Here is a 26,468-nt window from a genome sequence, read left to right as displayed (position 1 = left end):
AAAAGAATAAAATTTATGAATGGTTATAATATATATATATATATATATATATATATATATTATAACCATATATATATATATATATAAAACTAATGTAATGTTATCTATCAATCTCTCTCTCTATATATATACCTAGTAAAATCATATTCTCATTTTTTTCTTCTTTTTTCATTCCACCAAAAACATTACATAAACCTCATCTGTGCTATTTCTCTGCATTTGAATCAAGAAGGAAGCTTGTACCTTTTTTTGAAGCTCAAAAGAGACCAGGAGAAAGATCGAATGATCGGAGAGAAAAAGAGCCTTCTTCTCCTTCTTCTTTTCTTCTTATTTTTTCTTCTCTTTCTTTCTCTCCCACGGTTTCTCTCTCTCTCTCTCTTTGTTTCTTCTTTCTTTCTTTTTCAAGTTTTATATCAGAGGGGGCCTCTAGAGGGTGACGCCCCTCTAGGGCTTCCTCACATGGACAGGGGATAGAATTTTCCATATGGGATTCTATCTCCAACCTCCTTTCCTAATCTTTCTAGATTTTTTTTGTTGACTTTTCCAACTCCTTCCTCTTTCTAATTACTTACATTTTTTTTAAAGCAACCAAAGGGGCTCTTATAGAGACTCCACTATTTGGTAACTACCATATCTAACTGAAATTTCAAATTAATTAATTTTTAATAGTTAATTAATTAATTAATTAATAATTAATAATTAATTAATTAATTAATAATTAATAATTATTCAAAAAATCTAGAGGGTGTCTTATCCCTCTAGGAGTCTTTTTAACCTTAAATTTTCTTAAATTAAACCTTTATACTAAATTTAAAGCTTTGATTTCGTTGGACCTAGATTTTGGATCTGAATTTGGATCCAAGATCCAAATCCATATTCAATATTCATATGGATCTTGAATTGAATCAGATCCTAATTAATATAGGTCTTCGACTGAGTCTAGATCTATATTAACTTGGATCATGCGGATCGGATCTAGTCTGATCCAACCCGAACCCGATCCTATCGAGATGGGCACTTTTTTAAAAAATGTAATTTTTGGGCGAACTATAGTTCGAATTCAGGAAAATAAAATATCATTGAATTCAATATTTCAAGGTGCATCCAATGATGTATAACTTGAATTTTGCCTCCAATTTTCACATGAATTTAACTCAATTTTTGCTTAAATTTTACTTGATTTTAAAGGTAAAAAATAAAAGTTTTTATCATATCTTGTTTAGCTCATTCAGGTCTTGTCAATGAGACTTGAGCCAAACCCAAACTCAATTGACACCACCTAAAATTGAGGATTTATCAATTTTTCTGCAACACAACCAAAATCTTTGAATTTGACTGTGTAAAAACACACGATATTACATCCCTACCTTCTTAAAAGAATTTCATTCACAAAATTAGAACGTACTGAATAGGTGTGGGTAGTGCTCATGCATATCGACCTTGGGCTCCCAAGTGCACTCGTCCAATCTGTGATGTTGCCAACACACCTTCACAAATAGAATCATCCTACTGTGCAGTGTCCTCTCCTGGCGATCCACAATTTTCATCAGCTTCTCCTATGTCATCAAGTCAGGTTGTACATCAACCGCCTCATAGTGGATCACATGTGAGGGGTCAGTCACATACTTCTTCAAGATCGAGACGTGAAAGACATTATGAATCTAAGAAAACTAAGGGAGAAGTGTCACACGGTATGCGGTCTACCCAACACTCTCAAGGATCTCTAAGGGTCCAACATATTGAGGACTCAACTTCCCCTTCTTCCCGAACCGGAAGACACTCTTCGTGGGCGAGATCTGTACAAACACGTGGTCACCCATGGCAAAGTTGAGCTTCCTACGCCGCTGATTGGCATAGCTCTTTTGCCTGCTTTGTGCTGCGACCAACCTCTGTCGGATCAACCGTACCTGGTCTGAGTAGTGCTTGATGGTCTCTGGTGACTCCACTGCTCTCACTCCAACCTTATTTCAGCACACTGGGGATCTACATGGTCTGCCATACAGAGCTTCGTATGAGGCCATACCAATGCTGGCAGGGTAACTATTGTTGTATGAAAACTCTACAAGCTTTACAGCCTATCTCACTCTCCTACCCAATCTAACGCGCATGCTCTAAGCATATCCTCTAGTGTTTGTATCATGCGCTTTGTCTGACCATTAGTTTGTGGGTGAAAAGTCATGTTGAACTTCAATGTGGCACCAAGGGCCTTCTACAACTGGTGCCAAAAATGAGACATAAAATGAGGGTATCGATCTGACATGATCGAATGTGGCACCCCGTGAAGCCAGACTATCTCATCCACATAGAGGTCTGCTAGACTCTCCAAGCTTTGACTGATCCTGATCGGTAGAAAGTGGGCACTCTTCGTTAACATGTTCACTATCACCTAGATGGCATCGTGTTGACAATGGGTCCACGGCAACCCTATGATGAAGTCCATTAAGTTGTCATCCCACTTTCACTCTGGAATGTTTAATGACTGAGGAAGTCCACCAGGTCTCTAATGCTTGATCTTCACCTACTGGTAGGTAGACACCGAGACACAAACTCTGCTACGTCCTGCTTTATCTTGTTCCACCAATACATCCGTTGGAGGTCCTTGAACATCTTAGTAGAACTTGGGTGAACAAAATACCTCGATCGGTATGCCTCACTCATCAGCTCCTCCTGCAGTGCCTTTGGAACCCACCATCTATCTTTGAACATGATGGTTTCATCCTCCTCACGACAAAACTATGCATCATGCTTATGGGCACTCATGCACAACCTCTCAAACTCTAGATCGATTGACTGAAGCTCCTCAATGCGGTCTATAATCTTAGGTTACGCCTGCATCCCCGCATAAAGGATGCATCCAGAATCATCTGCAAATGGTTGTCATCTCACAAACTCTTTGATCATATCCCAAATATGCCCTATTAAGCTAAGTATCATGACTAAAGCCTTCTGCTAAGCGTGTCTGCCACTACATTTGCCTTACCAGGGTGGTAGGTGATGGAGAACTTGTAGTCCTTCAGGAACTCCAAACACTTGTGTTGCCTCAAATTAAAATCACATTGTGTGAATATGTACTTGAGGCTCTTATGATCAGAGAGGATCTCAAACTATTTCGCATACATGTAGTGACACAAGATCTTCAGTGCAAAGACAATTGCCGCTAACTCCAAGTCATACATGGGGTAATTCTTCTCATGCACCTTTAGTTGTCAAGAAGCGTACGCGATCACCTTTCTGTGCTGCATCAAGACACAGTCCAGTCCGGTCCCTGAAGCATCATTGTACACAATGAATCTACCTGTCCCAAAAGGTAAAGTTAATATTGGGGCCGTGGTCAACCTCCTCTTCAGCTTCTGAAAGCTCTCCTCACATCGAGGTGACCAAACCAACTTTATCTTCTTCTATAAAAGTCGAGTCATTGGAGCCACTATACGAGAGAAGTTCTCAATGAATTGACAGTAGTAGCTCACCAATCCCAAGAAACTCTTGATCTCTAAAATTGTCTTCGGTTGCTTCCAAGACAACATTGCCTCCACCTTGGCTGGATCGACCTCAATGCCCTTCTTAGAGATCACGTGGCTGAGAAACATCACCCTGTGGAGCCAAAACTCACACTTCAAGAACTTAACATAAAGTTGATGTTCTCTCAGTGTCTGCAACACAATCCACAGATGCTCTCAGTGCTCCTCCACGCTCTCAGAGTAGATAAGAATGCCATCGGTGAATATAATGACAAAAGAATCCAACCATAAACTGAAGACCCGATTCATCAGGTCCATGAATGTTGTAGGGGCATTGGTAAGTCTAAAAGACATCACCAAAAACTTATAGTCCCCGTATCTGGACCTGAATGTGGTCTTTAGAACATCCTCTGCCCTGATTCACAACTGATGGTACCCGAAACAAAGATCTATCTTACAGAACCAACTCCTTCTTCAACTCAACCAGCTCTGCAAGTGCCATGTGATACGGTATTCAGGAAACTGGTGTCATGCCAGGCATTAGCTCGATTGAGAACTTGATCTTCCTGTGAGGTAGCAAACCTGACAAGTCCTCGGGAAAGACGTTCAAAAACTCATGAACCGCGTCCAACTGCTCCAAATGTGTCACCTAACTGTCTGTCGCAGACACACTGGCCAAGAACACCATACAACCTTGCTTATGGTACTTGGAGATCTTCAATGTCGAGACAATCTTCACCTCGCTCGTTGATCAAATCGCCTAAAACACCAATACAGACAAATCAGGGCGCTCTAACGGAACCTCATTTCTCCAACACTAAAGAGTAGCATTGTATTTAGACAACCAGTCTATACCCAAAATGACATCATAGAAAGTCATGTTCAGTATGATCAGGTCAGCAAACAACTCATGCCCCTCGATGATCACTCAGACTGTAGGAAAATATTTTTCGCAAGAAGAAGATGTACCCATCGGAGACATCACGTAAAAAGCCTTCTCGAGGCTAGATGTAACAAGATCAAGCAAACTCGCAAAGGAGGAGGATATAAAGAATGGGTAGCACCCAAATCAAACATCACACAAGCATAGTGTTCAAAGACTACGAAAATACCTTCGAGCAGGTCATTTTGATTACCCTGTGTGGCAGTTGTTGCAGCGTACACTCTCCTGTTGGTCCTCTGTTGCGCCTATTGTTGAGGCCTATGTTGCTACTATTGTTGTCCTCCATGAGTCGTTGCCTTGTTCGGACAATAGATAACGATATGTTCGGGCTGTTGGCACTAGTAGCAGACTCCCTTAAAGAGTGGACAAGAGCCCTAATGATGACTCTTGTTGCACCTTTGACACATGAACAAAGTCTTCCCCTATTGCTTCCTCTGTTGGGGTCGACCCTTCTGATGCCCTTGTTGTGTCCTCTGCCTCTTTACCTTACCCCCTGCCACCCACAGGTGGGTTCTTCCTCGCTTCGCCACTGGTGATGCCCTGGTTACCCCCCACTCTTCTGTGATTCATCCTTGAACCTCTTCCACTCCTCATTCAAGATGGATGCAGACTTGATCACATCACTGAATATAGTAGGACAACTCGTCATCACACGAACCTGGAGTCCGTCTTTCAGCCCACGAACATACTTCGTTGCCCTTGCCTTATCATTAGTAAAAAGGTTCAAGTAGTAGCGCTCCAAACTCCTGAATTTGGTGGTATAGTTCACCAAACTCATGTTCCCCTGAACAAACCCAAAAAAATATTGCTACATACGTTCTCGTGCATAAGCAGGGAACTAAGCATCTAAGAAATTCTCATTGAAAGTCACTCAAGGAATTACCTCCACTCTGTCGTATTTCACTCATCACAGGGTGTCCCACAATTTCTTGGCATCACCCTTCAATTGGAACATGCCAAAATTAGTCTGCCTATCCTCAGGCACAGGCAGGATACAAAACGCCATTTTAGTCTCCTCAACCCAACTCTCAGCTGCCTCTGGGTCGGCCTTCACTGAGAAGGTTGGAGATTCAACCTAAGAAACTTCTTGAACATCACCACGGTGGGGTTTGGAGTGACCTCGGCAAGATAGACACACATGATCTGTTGCGCCACCTGTGCCTGGACGTATGTGGTCACTATCGTTGTCAAGGTGTTCAGGGCATTCAACATGAAGTCCCTTTGCTCCTGTCAATCAGCGGGAGCACCAGAAGTCAAAGCTCGGGAGCGGGTATACATCTAAAACATGAAAAATAGTTAAAAAAATTGCACCCTTATCAAACCTACCCCCTTAGGATTGATCCCCTCAACAATCATAATTGCATATTCACATCAAATTCCTAATTCACATAAAAAGGAATTAAATTAAGCCATTCTCACAGTCTATCATATGAAATTTAAATAAATTGATATTAGTAAAAAAAAATACCAGGTAGCCCTTACTAGTGATGGAGACTGCTCTAGAATACAAGTCATGACTTTCTGATAAAATTTGGACATGGCTTGATTATCAAAAGAAAATTCTGGTACACAAAAATGATTAAAATATAATATTTTATGGTCGACTCTGATACCAAACCTGTAGCGACCCCAACTCATCCCTATTGAAAAGTAATTTTTTTTTAAAGCAATCAAAGGGACTCTTTTAGAGACCTCACTATTTGGTAACTACCATATATAACTAAAATTTGGAATTAATTAATAATTAATAATTAATAAATATCTAGAAAATTTCATAGAGTGCCTTATCCACCTTGGAGTCTTTTTAACCTTAAATTTCCTTAAATTAAACCTTTATACCGAATTGAAAGCTTTAATTTCGTTGGACCTAGATTTTAGATCTGGGTCCAGATCCAAGATGCAAATTCATATCCAATATTTATATGGATCTTGAACTGGATCAGATCCTAATTAATATGGGTTTTGGATTGAGTTCAGATCCATATTAACTTGGATCATACAGATTGGATTCAGTTTGATCCAATCTGGACCCGGTCCCATCGAGACAGACCCTTTTTTAAAAAATATGATTTTCGAGCAGACCATAGCCTGAGTTCAGAAAAATAAAATATAGTTGAATTCAACATTTTGAGGTATATCTAATGATGTATAACTTGAATTTAACCTGAATTTTGCTCAAATTTTGCTTGATTTTAAAGGTCAAAAATAAAAGTTTTTATCATATCTTGTTTGGCTCATTTAGGTCTTATCAATGACCCATGGGTCAAACCCAAACTCAATTGACGCTACCTAAAATCGAGGATTTATCGATTTTTTTATGGCACTTAGCCAAAACCTCAAATATCTCTAAATTTAATACACGATATTACAAGATCTCGGCACTCAAGCACACCCTCATAATTGTTAGGGAAAAGTAATATGTTTGACTCTATATAATTAGGGGTGTCAACGGGTTGGGTTTACTTCGACCAAACCCTATAGGGTTCGGGTTTGGTGACAAAAAAGAATACCCGATTAAGACTCATGTCCCGACTTGAAGAACCGATTAATATATGGACCCGAGTATAGTTTGTGAAATTTTATACCAGACCCAAGCTTGACTCAAGCTTTGATTAAGACCATAAATTTTTAATGTAAAAATGATAAAAAATTATTATTTTATCAGGTATGATCTGGGTCTGGTTCATGTAGTTCTTATTGGATCTAGGTATGATTTATCTTATAGTAGGCTCGATTAAACCTGGGTCTAGACTCGGTATCCTACCCAAAAATCTGATCCAAGTTTGGTTCCACCTAGGTCGAACCAAGGCCGACCTATTGACACCCTTACATACAATGTCGTAAGCTTAAAGTAAAAACAACCACGATCTAACATTAATGTAAAAGGCTGACATGATTCCTGAATGAGTAGATGCATCATTACGAAGGGCAATATAAGATGGGGAAAGCATTTGACCCTCTAATTGGAACTCACAGGAGAAGGTTGGTTTGAGCAAATGTATTCAACATGGTCGAATTCGTAAGAATGAACACTTAGATCATATTTTTTTATGTAAAAATATTATTTTTTGAAGGTTGAAAGTTTGGTACATTGTAGGCCGTTGATTTTTTAACCCTGAAAAAATCTCACATGCATGTTATAATAACATGTTTCAAAGGTCCTTTTCTACTAAACTAAACATGTAGATCGTGTCAAATGTGCAAAAAATAATAAAAATATTACAGTTTTTCACTGAGGGGTTCCTTACCCACGAGGGGTAGCAAATATTGTCCCATAAAACGGTCCTGGTTTTTTTGTGAGCAAACTTTCTTGGATGACATCCAATCACTAAAGTGTCATAGTGAGTTTCCACTTTCTCAGTAGGATAGAGTGTACGCTTAATTGTTGGGTAGTTCTGGGGTAGGACCTTGTCTCTGTGTGCTGGAACAGGTCGCTAAGGACAAATTTCACCATTGTGCGCTCAAAAAGTGACTATTTAGAAAATATTTAAAAAATTTTAATGTTTAATTCTTTAGGATAATGACGGCATCTATTTTACAATTTAACAATATTTTAATCTAAACTTTATTTTTTAATGACAAGAAAACCCGTATCGAAGACCAGGTCGCTTAATGGGCTCGGCCCACTACGATATAAGACTCTCAAAGATTAAGACACAACCACCCTATTTTGTGGATTCTGATCGGGTGCAATCACATGGCACAAAATTTGTGCATTATGCACTTGACTGCCCTCCATCAGGCCCTGGGCCCCACAACTGACAGGCTGTCCTCAAGATGGAGGGTGATGAGGTGCTTAATGTTGGTGCAATTATATTGTATCTGATATTTTCATTGTTTTTATGTCCCCCGTACACTTGACGCCCGAACCGGATAAGCAATTCAAATCTTGTGCAGGCCCCTGTCAATTCCTCTGAGTTTCGATCTCGCGACCCTATCGTTGAAGTAAACTTTTCAGTTCAAACTTGATAACTGACAAAATCAATATGCTTCCCAGAAAGTGAATCAACTCACCATGTCAACCAGCCATTAGAATAATTTGGCAATCAAATACTTAAATTGTAAACCATTTTAGATCTCGAATAATTTGGCAATCAAGTACTTAAATTGTAAACCATTTTAGATCTCTCTCTCTCTCTCTTGTAGGGGAGCAATTCTCGTGGTCAAATATGAGGTCTCGCCCTTGCTTGCGGATACTTGATCGCGTTTTTCTCTCCCCAGAACTATTTCACGCAGTTCCGGATGTCACTGTTTGTCTGTTGCCACGGACCATGTCCGATCATGAACAAATGACTGTTTCGTGGGGTGCAGGCTTCAAGGCATGTCGTAGGTTCTTCTTTGAGGAATGGTGGCTTCGGGTGCCAGACTTTCAGCAGTTGGTAGGTCAATCGTGGGCTCAACCTGCTACGGGATCTTGGGTGGCCATCCGCATCCATGTTAAGCTTCTTCGTCTTCGGAAACGTATTAAGGAATGGCTAAGTTTTAATAACCTGAACAAGTTTAGGTTCATCGGCCAGTGGGAAGCTGAGCTCTCCGATTTGGCCCAACGTCAGGTCGATCTTGTTGGTGTACCGAAGGGTCAAGTGCTTCAATTGCAGGAGCGTATCGTCGTACTCTCTACTCTCGTTGCAGAATGGAGAGCACGAGATGAGCTTAGATGGAAGTTGAGGGCTAGAGTTGCATGGTTGGCTAATAGCGATGATAATACACAATTTTTTCATATGAACGCATCAAATAAATACAGTAAGAACTGTATACTCTCGATCGAGATCGATGGATGCCAGTTTGGTCCGCACAATTGCCTGCCAGCTATTACTTCTTATTTCTCCAGGTTGTATTCGGCCGACTTAGGCGTCAGGGGGGTCATCGGCGATATGGGCTATAAGCAGTTGGCGGCAAAACAATTTGTTTCTTTGCAGGTTAGATTCACTGAAGTGGAGATTTCGAATGCTATTAGCGAACTATCAGGATGGAAGGCACCAGGCCTTAATGGTTTTCACATTGACTTCTTTAAAGCATTTTGGTCAACTGTAAAAACTGACCTGCTCCACTTGTTCGATGAATTCTATCGTAATGCGAGGCTGTCTAAACCATATCATGTGGCAGTCATCTCTTTGATTTCTAAGAGGCAAGGGGCATCAGACATATCCAACTTTAGGCCGATTTCGGTGATGGGTGCTCTATATCGCATTATATCTAAGGTGTTGGCTAATCGGTTGCGCGCTGTCATTGATCAACTTGTTTTGTCCGAACCAGGGTGCTTTTATTCCAGGTCGAAGTTTGCAAGGATCCTTTATTTGTGCAACTGAGCTTCTTCACTCTTTACAGTCGACTGGATCACCGCACTTCATGCTAAAATTGGATTTTCACAAGACTTATGACAGAATGGCATGGGATTTTCTGATTGAATCTCTAACAAATATGGGGCTTGGCAGCCGATTTATAGCATGGGTTAAGGAGTTGGTCACAAAATCCGTATCATCAGTTTGCATCAATGGAATGAGAGGGGAAGAATTCAAGTTGGCTAGAGGTGTACGACAGGGTTGTCCTCTAGCACCTATCATTTTTAATATCGCGGTAGATGGTTTACCTATTCTCATGAAAAGGGCAGAAGAAACAGGCTTCTTGGAATCCTTGGGCATTCATGGTTTTGTTGGTCACACAATTCAATATGCAGACGATACTTTAATATTTGGACATGCGAATGTTAATCAAATGTCTAGGTTGTACTTCATTATTAAAGTCTTTGCTGCAATTTCAGACCTTCGCCTGAACGAGAGTAAGTGCGCTCTGGTCTTACTCAATGCTGACCCTCTTCTCCAATTGGCTGCTGCAAGGATCTTCAACTGCCCAATATCCGACTTCCTGTCAATTTCTTGGGTCCATCGTTGCACTCTCTACAATCAGCGGGAACTTCTACTTGGATGTCTACCATAGAGCGGGTGCAAGGAAGATTGCAGGCTTGGAAGGCTCAATATTTATCTTTTGTGGGACGAGTGATGCTCATTCGCCATGTTTTAGCCCGATTACCAGAGTTTCGAATGAGCATGTCTATTATACCGACGACAGTAGAGCAGACGATCAATCGTTTGCTTTCGCACTTCCTTTGGTCTGGGAATGTGTCGCACAAAAAGTACCTGCTTGTTTCTTGTCAACAGATCGTGCTTCCGAGGCACCAAGGTGGCTTAGAGATTCCAACTATGAGAAAGAGGAGCATCGTTTTAGTCTTGAAGTGGGCTTGGGAAGCTTCCACATCTCAATCTTCTTGGGCTATGATTGTTAGGCAAAAATATGGTAGTCTACATGAATCCCTTCTTTCCACGCCCAGTTCAGTGTGTCATTCGTCCCTCTGGCTAGAGTGGCGGAAGACACTTCGATCCTTCAGTGGCAGAGATTTTAGGCCTATCCATGGCATGACATGGCTTCACTGGGCCATAGCGAGCGGAGATAGGTTCTCCATTAAGCAAGTTTACCATTCCTTGTTGCCATCCGGGATGAACTGGTTTCCCAGTGATTGTATGTGGGGTAAGGGGCCAGCTCCAAGGGCAAAAGCTTTGGCGTGACTTGTGGCTCTGGATCGTGTTCAAACCCAAATTAATGTCAGGAAACGGGGGTATCAGAGATTTGGTTAGTATATTTGTGTGTGAAGTCATGGAGAATAACATTGGGCGTATGATCAGTTTGAATGGCACAAACTGGATGGCATAGAAAACTAAAATAGAAGACTTCTTGGGTTATAAAGATTTGGATGGACCCATAGACGGTGTGAGAGGCAAACAAGAAGAGATGAAAGATGTCGAATGAAAAAAACTAGACCGAAAGGCGATCAGTTTCATTCGACAATGGATAGATGATAGTGTCTTTCATCATGTATCCATAGAAACTTTGACGCATGGTCTTTGAACCAAACTAGAGAGCCTTTATGATAGAAAGGCAGCAGTGAATAAGGCCTTTCTATTTCGAAAGCTTGTGAACCTCAAGTATAAAGAGGGCGGCTCTATTGCAGAGCATTTGAATGAGATCAAAAGCATTGTAAATCAGTTGGCCACAATGAAAATCACTTTTGATGATGAGTTACAAACTTTGTTGCTCTTATTTCCCTTCCTGAGAGTTGGGAAACCTTGGTGGTCACAGTCAGTAACTCTGCACCTGATGGAATGGTAACGATGAGCCAAGTTACCAGCAGTCTGTTGAATGAAGAGTCCAGGAGAAAGTCATTAGGTCCTTCTACCTCAAAGGCGCTTGTGATTGAAAACAGGGGGAGAAGCAGAAGTAAGAGCAGGGCTCTGCACTACCATGGCAAATCCAGAGGCCACTCACACTCGAGCTCAAAGAAAGACGTCGAGTATTATTATTGCCACAAGAAGGGGCATATGAAGCGACAGTGCAGGAAGCTCAAGCTTAAGGAGTAGAACAGAGAGAAGAGCTCAGAAGAAAAATAAGGTGCCACAGTCACAGATGGAGAGCTCATGGTTGTCTGTGATGGCACTAGCATAAATTTGATCGATCAGGAGACCGATTGGGTGATTGACTCTGGAGCTTCATTTCATGTTACCTCACGGGTTGATTTCTTCACTTCCTACTTGCAAGGTGATTTCGGTAATGTCTGAATGGGAAATGAAGATGTGTCAAAGATTGTTGGCATGGACGACATTTGCTTGGAAACAAGTGTTGGCTGTAAGTTGTTGCTGAAAAATGTGAGGCATGTACCAGACATCCGACTGAATCTGATCTCTGCTGGAAAGTTAGATGATGAGGGCTATAACAACACCTAAAGTGATGGAAGGTGGAAGCTAACCAAAGGCTCATTGGTGATAGCCAGAGGAACAAAGGCTCGTTCCCTTTACACTTTGTAAGCGAAGATCTGGAAGAGTGTTGTGAATGTTGTGGAGACTGGCTCGTCCACAAAATTATGGCATAGAAGGCTTGGGCATATGAGCAAGAAGGGGCTGCAAGTCGTAGTTAAGAAAGAGTTCCTGACAGGTGCAGCAGGTACATCTTTGGAACCTTGTGTTCATTGCTTCCATGGTAAACAAAATAGAGTTTCTTTCCATAGATGCATTGCATCTAGAAAATCTCATGTTCTAAATCTTGTACATTCTGATGTGTGTGGACCTTTAAAGGTCAAGACACTTGGTGGTGCATTGTACTTTATGACTTTCATTGATGATCACTCTAGGAAAGTCTGGGCTTATACACTGAGGACTAAAGACCAAGTTCTAGATGTATTCAAGCACTTTCAGGCCATGGCTAAATAAGAAACTGGCAGGCAGTTGAAGTGTGTTCGCTCGGATAATGGTGGCAAATACATTGGGCCATTTAATCAGTATTGCACCAATCATGGCATCAAGCATGAAAGAACTATAAGGATGACACCTCAACAGAATGGGGTTGCTGAGAGGATGAAGCACATCATTCTTAAGAGAGTCAGATGTTTGCTGTCACAATCTAAATTGCCAAGATCTTTCTGGGGTGAGACAATGAGGACAACAATTGATCTTATCAACTTGTCTCCTTTTATTCCCTTGAAGGGAGATGTTCCAGAGAAAGTTTGGATAGGAAAAGAACCTTTCTATGGACACTTAAGAGTTTTCGGCTGTAGAGCATTTATTCACATTCCGAAGGAAGAGAGGTCCAAGCTTGATCCAAAAGTCAAGCAATGCATATTCATTGGCTATGGACATGAAGAATTTGGCTACAGACTGTATGACCCTATTGATAAAAAGGTGGTCAGAAGTCAAGATGTTGTCTTATTGGAAGATTAGACCATTGAAGACATTGGTGAGTCTGAGCCATCAGAGTCCAGTACAGGTGATCTTATTAATTTAGATCCCCTAGATGCGCCGACTGTTCATGATTTCGTGGAGGAGATTCCACCTCCTCGCAATGATGCAAAGGAAGGAAGTGTTGAGTCAGAAATTGAGGGGGAGCCAACACCCCAAGAGTCACTTCCTCAGACTCCGATAAGGAGATCCACTAGAGAAAAACAGTCATCCAGAAAATACTCATCAAATGAGTATGTGATGATTACAGATCAAGGTGAGCCAGAAACTTTTGAAGAAGTTTTGGAGGATAAAAACAAGTCTGAGTGGTTTAAGGCAATGAAAGAAGAAATGGATTCATTGCATGCGAATCACACCTTTGATCTGGTAAAGACAACTAAAGGGAAGAAGGTGTTAAAGAACAAATGGGTCTTCAAGTAGAAGACTGATGAAAACAACTCTCAACCTAGATACAAGGCACGTCTTGTTGTGAAAGGTTTTGCTCAGAAGAAAAGAGTTGACTTTGATGAGATCTTCTCACCACTTGTGAAGATGCCCTCCATCTGAACTGTGCTCGATATAGCTGCAAGCATGAATTTGGAAGTTGAGCAGCTTGATGTGAAGACTGCATTTCTATATGGTGACTTGGAAGAAGAAATTTATATGGAGCAACCTGAGAGTTTCGTTGACAAGGGTAAAAAGCACCTAGTTTGCAAGTTGAAGAAGAGCTTGTATGGATTGAAGCAAGACCAAGGCAGTGGTATAAGAAATTTGATTTCTTTATGAATGAGCATGGATACTCAAGAACCTCCACAGACCATTGTGTGTTTGTGAAGAAATTTCCAGATGGTAATTTTATCATTCTCTTGCTTTATATGGATGATATACTGATTGTGAGCCAAGACATCAGCAAGATTAGCAAGTTAAAGTTGGAGCTAAGTGAGACATTTTCCATGAAGGATTTAGGTCCAGCAAAGCAGATTCTTGGGATGAGAATCGTTCATGACAGATCACATGAGATGATATGGTTATCTTAAGAAAAGTATATCAGAAAGGTTCTTGAGAGGTTCAACATGGACAAAGCAAAGCCTGTTAATTGTCCACTTGCAGGCCATTTCAAACTTAGCTCAAGACAATGTCCTACAAATGATGAAGAAGGAACAAAGATGCAGAAAATTTCCTATGCTTCGGCAGTAGGTTCGTTGATGTATGCTATGGTCTGTACTCGACCAGACATAGCTCATGCTGTTGGAGTTGTTAGTCGATTTCTGTCAAATTCAGGGAAAGAACATTGGGCAGCAGTGAAATGGATTCTAAGGTATCTTCAGGGCGCATTAAAGATGAGTCTGTGTTTTGGAAAGGGTGAACCCATTCTTGATAGATTCACAGATTCTGATATGGCTGGTGATGTAGACAGTAGAAAGTCTACTTCTGGGTATTTAATTACTTTTGCAGGGGAGCAGTTGTATGGCAGTCGAAATTACAGAAATGTCTAGCTCTCTCCACTATAGAAGTTGAGTTCATTGCCATTATAGAAGCCAGTAAAGAATTGTTGTGGGTGAAGAAATTCTTGCAAGAGTTGGGCTTGAAGCAAGAAGAGTATGTTCTTCATTGTGATAGTCAAAGTGCTATTCATTTGAGTAAGAATTTCTCGTTTCATTCAAGATCGAAACATATTAATGTTTGATACCACTGGATTCGATATGTCTTGAATAAAAAATTGCTGCAACTAGAGAAAGTGCATACTAATGACAATACATCAGATATGCTGACCAAGGACAAGCATGAGAAGTGTCGATTCCTAGCAGGAATGGAAGAAGCTTCCACATAAGTCGGGAAGGGGGAGAATTGTTGGGGTTTCCTCCTTTGTGGGATCCATTGGTTCGATGCACATTCAGTATCGCTGCAGAATTCTAAGCACGATGCTTGATCTTTTCGAGGACGATTTGGAGTATTCGTTGGATAGTGATTTGTAGAAGTCCTCTCAGCTGAATGATGCTTTAGTTGTTCAGAGTTTGAGGTTCAGCGAGTTGTCGATGGCAATTTGTGGTGAGTGCCTTCAGCTGCATAGCGATTTGTGGTTAACGTTATGTGCTTCAGCTGGATGACGAATTGTGGTTATCACTGGATAGCGATTTGTGATAAGGCGCTTCAGGCACATCGTAAGTTATGTAGGACGTTTAGTCTTCCACATTTAATGCGAGTCTCGTCCTCTATTTAGGGGATGGATGAGAGAACAAAAGCAGCGGAAGAGAGCAAAAAAGGCAGAACATTAGGGAGAGAGTGTGAGAAACACTTTTAGGGAACCGAAAAGGTGCGGAGGGAACAAAAAGCAAGAAGTGCTACGATACTTCTTTCAGGACAACTTTGTCAAGCTGATTCTTCAGATCATTCGTTCTTTGTTCCTCAGTGAGGTATATCCTCTTGTTCATTTCGTTACACCTTGTGTATTTGTAAGGCTTATGCCTTTTCGCCACTCTGTAATCTTTGTTTGAAGATAGTAAAAGTTGTTGAACTATTGGTCGCTGTGGACGTACCTCAGTTGAGAGAGAACCACGTAAATCGTTGTGTGCTGTTTTTATTTTCGCTACTGGTTTGTTTTGGTTTATTTTTCTACCAGTGTCATCGTCGTATTGTTTCCATCAATTCACACTCGTGGGGAGACCCAGTACATCCGTTTTAACCCCAACAATATACACACAAAAATTTCCATTCCTGCCACATACTGACAGCTTCCAAACAGGGCCTTACTCAAGTTTATAGAAAAAAAAATCTACCAAATAGAGAGAGAGGCATGGAAATATAATATTAGTAAGAAAGTGAAAGAGGTCGATTTGACATACGCAGGCATGGCTTAGTGATGTATTGGGAGCAAAATTAAAGGCTGCCCTTTTGTATCATATATTAGAATTTTAGTAGGAAATTATCACTTTAAAGTGTAAACATAATGTATACATGTATGCCTTCAACCGTTTCTAATGTGATTGTGATTTTTTCCCATTATTTGCAAGTTACAACAACAATAAAACCCTATGATATAGAGCTACGACCTTACTTTCTATGCCTCGGTTGTTTGACAATAGATTTCAGTGCACCAAACAGTAGGGGATAAATTGTGAAATTTAATCAAACAAGAATTACTTAAGCCAAAGCCCAGCATAGGCGTGAGGGCGAAAGTCTTGACCTCAGAATTTTACCCCATTGGTGGTTGATCTATGATCTACCTGCGAATGGAACCAAGGTTATATATATATATATATTAATGAGTTTGTGGTAAACTCATTTGATGCTAAACCACATGCTAAATGGGTTTTTTTGTCCTTTTTTTCATTTTACTTTTAAATTCTGACCGTAATGTGATCTATGTACTTGATTTATAGGGATCAGCTCTTGAAGCATTTGATTCCAATATATGGGTGGGTTTTTATAAGGTTCAAAAAAACAGCGGTCCAAAATCTTTGTAAAATTTTTAGGCTCCAAACATTATTGAAAACACAAGAGCCAGGTGTGGATCCTTAGTAAATCCACCATGCCCAACACATTTATAGAGCTAAAACTGCATAAAAAGCACCGAAGAAGCCCAAAAACCCATTTAGCATGCGGTTTAGCACCAAATGGGTTTAGCACGGACCCATCTTCCTATATATATATATATATAAAGTAATGCTAAGCTGCTTCGGGATTACCTACACACATAGTAAAATCATAGATGTAGTATCTTCTCAATCGGACTCCTTGTTCAACATAGTTATTTGATAAGAATCATGTCCGGATCATGTTTTTGGACATAAAATAAGATTTTTTAAATCATGAAACTTTGCTACATTTTAGGCCGTTGATTTTTTTAAGGTCTTAAAAAACCTATACAATGATTACAATCGCATGATCTAAAACTTGTTTTCTGTTTAAAAATGCATATAGATCACATTTATAAGGTCTTATCAACAAAAAAAAAACTACAAGATTTGGAAAACCCAAACCTTTTACTAGATGGGAGTAGGTGCTCTATATATAGGAAGAGGGACCGTCCAACTAAAAGAAGGTCCAAAATCTACAACCCATGATAATCCACGGTGTTCTTTTTCTAACAACCGAGTTTTATATCGATCACATTTTTTCAACAAAAGAAACTTTTTTTAAGCTATGAAAAAATTGAGCATTTGTGACCATTGATTTTTGAATCACCAAAAAAAAACACTTGCATAAACTGGATTCCCATGAAACAAAAAATTTGATCCCAACCAAATAGACCATGTAGATCATATCTATAAAGATTCACATAAAATAACACGAGCTATGAGATATTGCTCATTTCAACTCATTAATATTGTATGCACATCCCCACTAACTAACTAACTAACTATGTATATATTGTATGCACATCTCCACTAACTAACTAACTAACTATATATATATAAAAGGAAGACTCTATTAAACATCAAGAAGTCTTTTTTTTATGAGGAATGTTGAAACCACCTGCGAAATCAGACCCTGCGCTGGCTATGCATATCGCACATTCAGCCGTTGATACCATGGTGTAAACCCCCTGAGACACACCTTGTCTTTAGGGAGTCGTCTTGCTTCGGCACGAGCTAAAGGCATGATTCCCTTACCCTTCATAATGCAAGGGGCTGACATTTGTGAGAAACTCTAACCACCCGCCTAGCAGCCAAGGGCCCTTCCATTACACAAAACCCTTTGGGGCTACCAATCCACGTCTCCATGACTTGCTACTTACTATATTTGTATCCATGACTTACCACCCAAGGAATTGGCATCCACGCCATCTTGTCCGTTGAAGGGCATGACCAGTCTCCCTAAGGTTATAAATTAATGAGACATGATCAACTAGGCTAAGAGACTAATGGCTCTCACTTCTTTTTTTTGAAAGGCAAGGTGGGGTTTGGCAGACCCCATCAGTTATTCAACCTACCATTGGGTTTTGAACCTGCAACTTCCCACTACAAGGAGACATGCACTGACAGCTCCTACCAACAACACAGCTTTGGCTACTAATGACTCACTTAATTAGGAGCAAATATGTATTTTGGCAACGTCTTAACATAATCTTACTTAGGACAAGAAATAAATAGGAAGAGTTTGACTAGCCCTGAACCCATCATCTAGCTTGACTTGACCCATTGCTTGGTTAACTTTGAGTTTCTCATAGCTACATTTACAAACATAAAAAATGAACCAGAAGAGACAAATAAGCTGTGTTGATTGAGGGAGAATTGTCTTTTTCTTTTTATTTTTTTTGCTGTTTGATGAGCAAGTTGAGGGATAACGCCATGAACCTGAGACCCCAATTTGTATATATTACATAATAATATTTTGTCAAAAAATAATGTTTTTTATATTTCAAAGACCTGTTTGTTCCATTTTCATGGATGGGAATGATCTATCATACAAAAATAGGCATCGATTTTTAAAAGCTCTTGCCAGTTCAATTTAATTGAGAGAAGTATGAAAGGATTAATAAAAGGTAACCAACCGGGGCTCTGCTTGTTTGGTAGGAGCTGTTAGTGCAAGTCACCATGTGATGGAACGTTGCAAGTTCAAAACCCAATGGTATGTAGTGTAACGGGTGGAGCCGGCCTAACCCCATCTTGCTTATTAAAAATAAGAAAGAAAAGGTAACAAAAAAAAAACTGAGACTCACCGATGCCAACATGACAATTTTAACTGTGATGTTTAAGGGAGTGTTTGTGTGTCATGGAAAATTCAAGTTTTTTCGCAAAAAATGCATCGATGGGCGTGCGTTTCTGCAGAACTTACAATGCCAAAACAAACATGGCGTATGGAAAAATGCCTCGACGGGTGTGTCATTTTACACACTTAACTCTCATTTTTCTCGAAAAACTGTTCTCATGTGGGTCCCATTTAGTTTCCGCCGCAGAGGAATCCACTAAAGAAGTGCCGCAGAACCCTATTCCTTGACAAGAAAACGCCGCTAAATGTTTGTTTCATCGTAGCCAAAAGATTAGAAAAAGAGGCGTCACATTTTTTAAATGCGGCCCAACTTTGACAATCCATGCAGCAAACGTCTGGTCGACTCGGAATCGTAGCTTTCTCAAAAGCCAGTCTGGTAAAAGGTCCCTCAAGGACAGAGTAGGACGCCAGACCCACTTGAATCCAGACCGAGTTCGTCCTATCGTTTATGAATGCCAATGGATTCACATAAATGAATGCACCATCTAAATCTAACCCATGGCCTAGTCTCAGAGTGCAAGCAAAATATGAGGGACCGACAATCTGCTGTCGGTGATGATTTTTTATTCTTCTTTGGATTATAAAAAAATATAATAGAAAAAAAATAGATACCAACGGGAGATCCGCTTATCTGGCAAGAGCAGTTAGTGCACGTCACTTGTGTTGGTTGTAAGTTCGAATCCCAATGGTACTGTCGAAAAAAAGGGAAAAAAAAAGTAAATGCGTGTGACCCTGTCCACTAATAACCTAACAGGCTTACACGTTTGGCACTCAGAACCGAACAAACTTTTTTCTCTTAAACAGTTTAATGTTGCTAATTCCATTTAGTGCACGTCACATGTAGTTTTTTTATTATTTATAATTGAATCATTTGCACACAATTAAAAAATGACAAAGCAAGCATGCATAATGTTGCTAATTCCATTTTCTTTTGATACCTCAAAGAGTAAGGAAAGGGTGATTTTTTTGTCTTTCTATCATTGACATTCTGTTTATGATAGAGATAATATCTTTTTTTTTTCTAGCATTATTTACCATATGTGAAGTTTGATTGAGATTGCCTTGATATTTTACATTTAAATTTGTTTCGGTTGTATTTTGTGCTTTGCACAATTTATAGTTTAATCCATCTTTGTCATGGTGATCTCCTTCTCTTTGTTGTATTTTTTGTTTTTGTTTGTAGGTGGGATTCAGGATCAACTGTTGGTGAGTTTGACGGTCATTCAAGACGTGTCTTAAGTTGTGCATTCAAGCCTACAAGACCTTTTCGTATTGTTACATGTGGAGAAGATTACTTGGTGAATTTCTATGAGGGACCACCATTTAGGTTCAAACTGTCACAAAGGTTAGTCTTGTTTATGGTTTTAAGAGATTGATTTATACTATATTAGGTCAAGGATAGTGCAAATTTGCTAAAGGTTCAGCTGTTTTAACATAATTGTTTTGTATGAAGAATCCTTTGGTACATTGTCTTTCTTTTTTGGTAAAGGTATGAGGATCCAATGCAGGAACTGAAGCGTGACATGTTAGCCTGTCGAAGCAAATGAAATTCTAATAGCTATTCAGTATATGATGTGTTAGCTTTTAAGTAAATAATGACCATTCTCAAACTTTAGGAGTGCACTCTGGCTTGAAACATTACTATAACGTTTAACTTGCAATGGAATATAAAATCATGGTATAAATAAGTGTTCCTAGTATCTTCATGCTTGAATGACATTTTCCAAAAGCAATGCACATGATGTAAATAATATTTTCTCCAAATTGTAAGGAATTATGTGCTCTAGTGAGGGAGATGTATACCTGCCCTTTATCTGATGTGTAGTCTGTTTAAAACTAGTAAGAGAATTAACTAATAACATCCAAGGGGAATATATCAGGGTATTGAAGATAACATTTAAACTATTATTCCTAAATTGGCCAACACAGGTTTAAATTAACTGCACCGTCTAGGTAAATGTTTTAATATAATTGATCTTTGTTCTTGTAGGGACTGGACTACCACTTTTTCTACCAAAAATCTAAACAGATTTTTCAAGCCATAACTAGAGAGCTTTTCTGTCCTAGAGGATGGGCCCTGCTGGTTTCCAGATCACAGTTCATATCTTGATAATATTGCTTCAAAATACATTATAACTGCCAAGCCCCCTTCATGAGAGCGATATAGTTATGAATCTAGTCTGAGCACATCAGGAACACTTACTAATTTAGGTCTCTCTCCCTCTGTGTTTAAGGCTGGAAGGTTATAAAAATGGCAAAAAGCAGAAAATATGACAAGAACATGAGGGGCTTGGCAAACTTTCTTTTTCTTAACAGTTAACATAGGTTATGGATATATAAATGATAAAAGAGTAAGTTAACCGATAAGGGAAAAGGCTACTAACAAATGACGCTTCTCTAGAAAATCTAATTGCACATTCATAAAGGTTTAAGTTTCATATATACATATGGATTCATACAGTTTGAGGATTTGATTAACATATTTGTTAGATTTGAAATTAGATCAAACTAGATTAGCTTTCTATTCAAAGTAATTTAAACATGTATCTCTATTTGAATCTTTATGGCTATGGCCACATATGAGAAAAAATGGAAAGAATGGAGAATGGGGCATGCCAAGATTATGTCTTGGGTCATTAGTAGTCTTGATATCAAGAAGTGCTTGAGTCTAGCTAAATTTGAACATGCAAATAAATATTTGCATGAGACTATCTTAAGAAAATGTATTCTCTTAAATCTATGTCACATGGGTGCAGGTGCAGGGGCAGGGGTGCGACACTTTAAAAAAACTTGGGTGCGGGGATGCGGCAAAAAGTTGGACATAAATGACCCTGGGTGCATTGACTGCACCCAGGGTCAGGTTGATCGCATCGGGTGCGGGTGCGATGTGAGTGCGGCACCTAGTTGAAGAGTCCCTGTGACATAGTCTTAAAGATATTACCCACATTTGCAACTTGTAAGACAAGGTACACACTATGATTCAAGGAGAAAAATGTATTAGAGAATATTTTAGTAAGTTGTTCGACCTTTGGAATGAGTTTGCTCTTCTTGACTCACAATGACATTATCCCAAAGACATAGAACTCCGTCAAAGACAAATTGATGTGAAACATTTCTATCAATTCATCAATGGTCTAAGACCGGAGTTTGAGTCTACTAAATCGGCTTTTCTTCATAAAGGAGAAGTTCTCTCTATTGAAGAGCTAAGTATGAAAGAAAATAGACTAAAAAAAAGACATTTAAAGATGATGATAATTCGGTCATAGCCGTGTCTAGGCTGAGAAACCATGTCCATGCTTACCAACTACTACATTATAACTATCACATTATAAGAGACCAAACAATGATAGCTATGGAAAGCAAGACAATGAGTTTGAAAAAAAAATAAATTATTTGCTATTATTGTCGTGAACCGGGGTATGTCAAGATATATTATCCTAAACTAAAGATACCCTATGAGAAGAAGGTAGCCTCCGTTGCTCAAGAGTCAAGTGAATTCAAAGCTACACAAGAATCAACTATTGAGAGCATGTCCTTGACTCAAATTGTAGAAGCTCTTCAACCTCTATTCAAAGGAGCTTCACCAACCGAAGCTACGGTCTCTTCTGTTGGCATCTTTGATCCCAGTAAGTCTCTTTGGCTTCTTGGCTCATGTGCCTCATTTCATATGACACTAAATTGTGATATTTTATCTGGATGTCATAACTCAAGCGAGTCAAATGTTTTTTATTGTTGATAGAATATCTCTTGAGATAAAGGGAATAAGAAATTTTGAAAATATTTTAAAGAGATTTTTTATTCAAAAAATTAGATATATTCCCAAGTTAAGCCTAAATCTTTTATTTGTCTCTTAATTATGTGACCTTTGGTATAATGTTTCTTTCTCTTCTATTGGTTTATGAGTGCGTGATCGTCTCTCAGGGAAGCTGATTGGAGAAGGCTGTAAAGAAGGAGGTTTATACTACATAGATTTTTTGGAAATACCTAAGAATACTTTTTGTTATAATGTTTAAAAACTGAATTTTGGATTTTGGAGCTCCCTAACCAAAATCTTCTGAAATATTATCTGCATGAATGCAACCAAAACTGATTGGAGCTCCCATGTGGCAGGTCATGAATCCCCTTGTCATTTTGTGGTTGATGTATGCTTCAAAATTTCCCTTCATATCTTCATCTGGTCTGATACCATCTTCAGATTGATGGTAACATGATTATGTTCCTTTGATGTGTGAAAGAATATGTGGTGTGTGCGAACTGTGAAACAAGGTGAGAGAAATGAGTGAGTGAGGAGGAAGAAGAAGATATAGGAAAAGAGAGGAAGTGAGAAAAGACAAGGGAGAAAGAGAATAGGGGCTGGAATCGTGCCCTATCCCTCTCATATTGACCCTTATAAAGGTAATTTAAGTCAGTTTACAAAAATGCCCTTCATAACTATATCTTTTGACCTATTGGGTCTTGAATACAAAAAAGGACTTCACTAGCCAATCAATTTTGACTCTCATGTAATGCTTCCTTATAACATATTGTACTTCAAAGGATAAACCAGAGTTGCCAGTTGGGGAAGCGATTCGGGTAGCGGAAGCGGGAAGTGAGGGGGAAGCGAAAAAAGGAAAAAACAAAAAAAGGAAAAAAAGATACATTTTGGAAGCGCCACGTTTCGCGCCTCCGAAATACGCTTCAGAGAAGCATGCTTCCCCATGTCCTATGGTACTTCCGGTAACCCTGGGATAAACCTCTAAACTGGTCATCATGATGTATATGAACCCTTTATTTTTGTTACCTCATTAATTCACTGGTCTGCACTCCAGTTAGGCTAACCAAAACAGAAAAAGTGAAAAAGTGGAAAACTTCCCTTAAGTATCCACTAAACCTGCCATCTTCTGATCGATGCAATTGGATTGAGTGTTAGATGTCTTCATCCTTCTAAGATTTTAATTCATGGTAGCCTCTTGGTTCAAGATAGAACGCAGAAACATAACATTTATTCAAGTTTCCTTGCATTGCTTGTTTGGCCCATCAAATATTGTGCATTGGTGTGATTTGGCTACATTGTTTACAAGATGCCTTTCCCCATTAATTGTTGAAGCATACTCTTTATTTTGGAGCAACAGTCGTGTCCTTGATTTGCAGAGTCCAATGCAAAACTTCTGGAAAAATGTTCTAGGGTTCATATTAATTAACATCGAGTGCTTGGTATTTTTTCTTTTCTTTTTTTTCAAAATTTCTTGTAGGAGAAATGTAGTCATTATTTTAATTTTATGTCAATGATAAAAAACTCATTCATGGCATTGTAGCAATGTAGGCTTGTGGCCATAATAAAATATAATGTGCTGAGGAAGATGTTCTTGATTGTGTCTTACCGAACAGAGGTAGTATCTAAAGGGAAAATTATTGTTTGAAGTGCAGGGAACATTCCAACTTTGTCAATTGCGTAAGGTTTTCTCCTGATGGAAGCAAGTTTATCAGTGTAAGTTCAGATAAGAAAGGTATACTATATGATGGGAGGACAGGAGAAAAGATTGGGAAGCTATCTGCTGAAGGTCACAATGGTAGCATCTATGCTGTTAGTTGGAGTCCTGACAGTAAAGCGGTATTTATGATATTCCTATGCTATTTTCATTATTGATTAATAATTATACTTCCAGTGGTGGACTTAGGATGCAAATATCTACATTGAATGATATCTACTTTTTCCTTTTTCAGATTCTTAGATTGATAATATGAACATTTTAATTGGAACACAATTAAATTTAAATGTTACTTATATAATCAAATGCCTGACTAATGGATAGTTTTTCTTCTACTTTTTTGTTTTTTGGTTGATCGAAGAAGCACATTCATTTATCTGTTGAATGAAAGTTTTATACAATCTGGTTTACCTATATTCTAATGGTCTCCAGCACCATACTGGTTCTGATGGGGCTGTACTTGTCTGTATTGCAGGTGTGAGTGGAAGTGTTAATCCAAAGTTTCATTGTGTGCTTTAGTCTGCTTTTCTTTGGTATTGATAGAAAATTCTTTCATATTTTCTGTGCAGTTGGATAAACCTGGTTGAGGTTATATTTGTGACAAAATGGCACGGATCCCAATACCCTCCATAATGGACTTCGAGGGTCAAAACATAATGCATTTGAACAAAAACATAAGAACTAAAATGAAACACAATAGAATGTGAGTAAATAACTTCATTAATAAAGAACAGTAAAAATACAAAAAAAATACATTTTAATCCTCATTACAATACACTAAAAAACACACAAGAAGCCTAAAACCATGGTTGCTAGTCGAGGAAGCGGGAAGCGATATGTGAAGTGGAAGCGGGAAGCGTGTCACTTTCAAAATTTTAGGAAGCGGGAAGCATGGGACGACTTAAAAGCGAATCAAGAATCGTCTCGAAAGCGAACCAGAAGCGAATCTGGAAGTGACCTAGGAAGCGAGGGGGAAGCGAAAAATAAAATAAAAATAAAAATACAAAAAAAGGGAGGAAATGCAGGGAAAGCGAAGGAGAAGCGTGCTTCCCATAAATGGGAAGTGTGTTTCCTATAAATGGGAAGCATGTTTCCCATAAAAGAGAAACGCGCTTCCCATAAATGGGAAATGCGCTTTTCAAAAAAATTGGCGCTTCTAAGTGCGTTTTGGAAGCGCGACGTTTTACGCTTTCGAAACATGCTTCCCCACTAGGCTAGGTGCTTCCAGTAACTCTGCCTAAAACTACTCATCACTCCCTCACCTTACAAAGGCACCCACCCACCCATATTTATAGAGAAAAGAAGGAAGAAGAGAGAGATTAAAGGAGAGAAAAAGGGAGACCACACTAACCATTGGATCATAAGTCAAACAACTAGTCCAAGTCAACCAAAGTTGACTTAACTTTAAAGTATATATATCAGAGTTACCGAAAGCACCTAGCCTAGTGGAAGCACAAAATGTTGTGCTTCCAAAACGCGTTGGGAAGCGCCATTTTTTTTTAGAAGCGTGCTTTCCCGTTGCTTACCCCGCGCTTCTCCTACGCTTCCTCCCTTTTTTCATTTTTTTTTATTTTTATTTTTTCGCTTCCCCCTCGCTTCGTAGGTCGCTTCCGGTTCGCTTCCTAGGTCGCTTCCAAGATGATTCTTGATTCGCTTTTAAGTAGTCTCACGTTTCTCGCTTCCTAAAATTTTGAAAGTGCCACGCTTCCTGCTCCTGCTTCCTCGACTGGCAACCATGATATATGTTAACGCCCCCGCTCAAACTTACATTGACTCACTATAAGTTTGCAATTACAAAAGGAATCCCATTACACAAGATATCGACATGTTCTTCTATAATACAAATTCTTGAAGGAGCTTCTAGATCTTCCTTGATATGCTCGAAAGGTCTCTAGAATCATCAATAATGCCAATATTTTAAAGAGTGCAAAAGGAGCAATCCAACTAAAAATAACTATATATATATATATATAGAGAGAGAGAGAGAGTAATGAGTACGTGCTAAATAAAATATGCTAGATGAAACATGCTAAATGAGTTTTTCAGGGTTTTTTTGTTTTATTTTTAAATTCTAATCGTACAAATGTGATCTATGTACTTGATTTTATAGGGTTCAACTCTTTAA

At 39.2% G+C, this 26,468-nt stretch overlaps 1 protein-coding gene across 1 annotated transcript; it reads left to right on the top strand.

Annotated features, from left to right (window-relative positions):
* Window positions 1-7,339: 7,339 nt before the first annotated feature.
* LOC149829720 (actin-interacting protein 1-2-like) lies at window positions 7,340-24,862 on the top strand. The gene is made up of 4 exons (XM_090015278.1): window positions 7,340-7,383; window positions 20,059-20,220; window positions 24,282-24,465; window positions 24,776-24,862. The coding sequence occupies exons 1-4, from the start codon at window positions 7,340-7,342 to the stop codon at window positions 24,860-24,862; spliced, it is 477 nt and encodes a 158-aa protein (XP_089871404.1).
* Window positions 24,863-26,468: the final 1,606 nt, after the last annotated feature.

Source organism: Nuphar pumila, chromosome 8 (assembly GCF_984573655.1).
Source record: "Nuphar pumila chromosome 8, dmNupPumi1.hap1.1, whole genome shotgun sequence".
NCBI lineage: Eukaryota > Viridiplantae > Streptophyta > Magnoliopsida > Nymphaeales > Nymphaeaceae > Nuphar > Nuphar pumila.
Note: the sequence above shows the minus strand (reverse complement) of the source record. Positions and strands in the feature narration are given on the sequence as shown.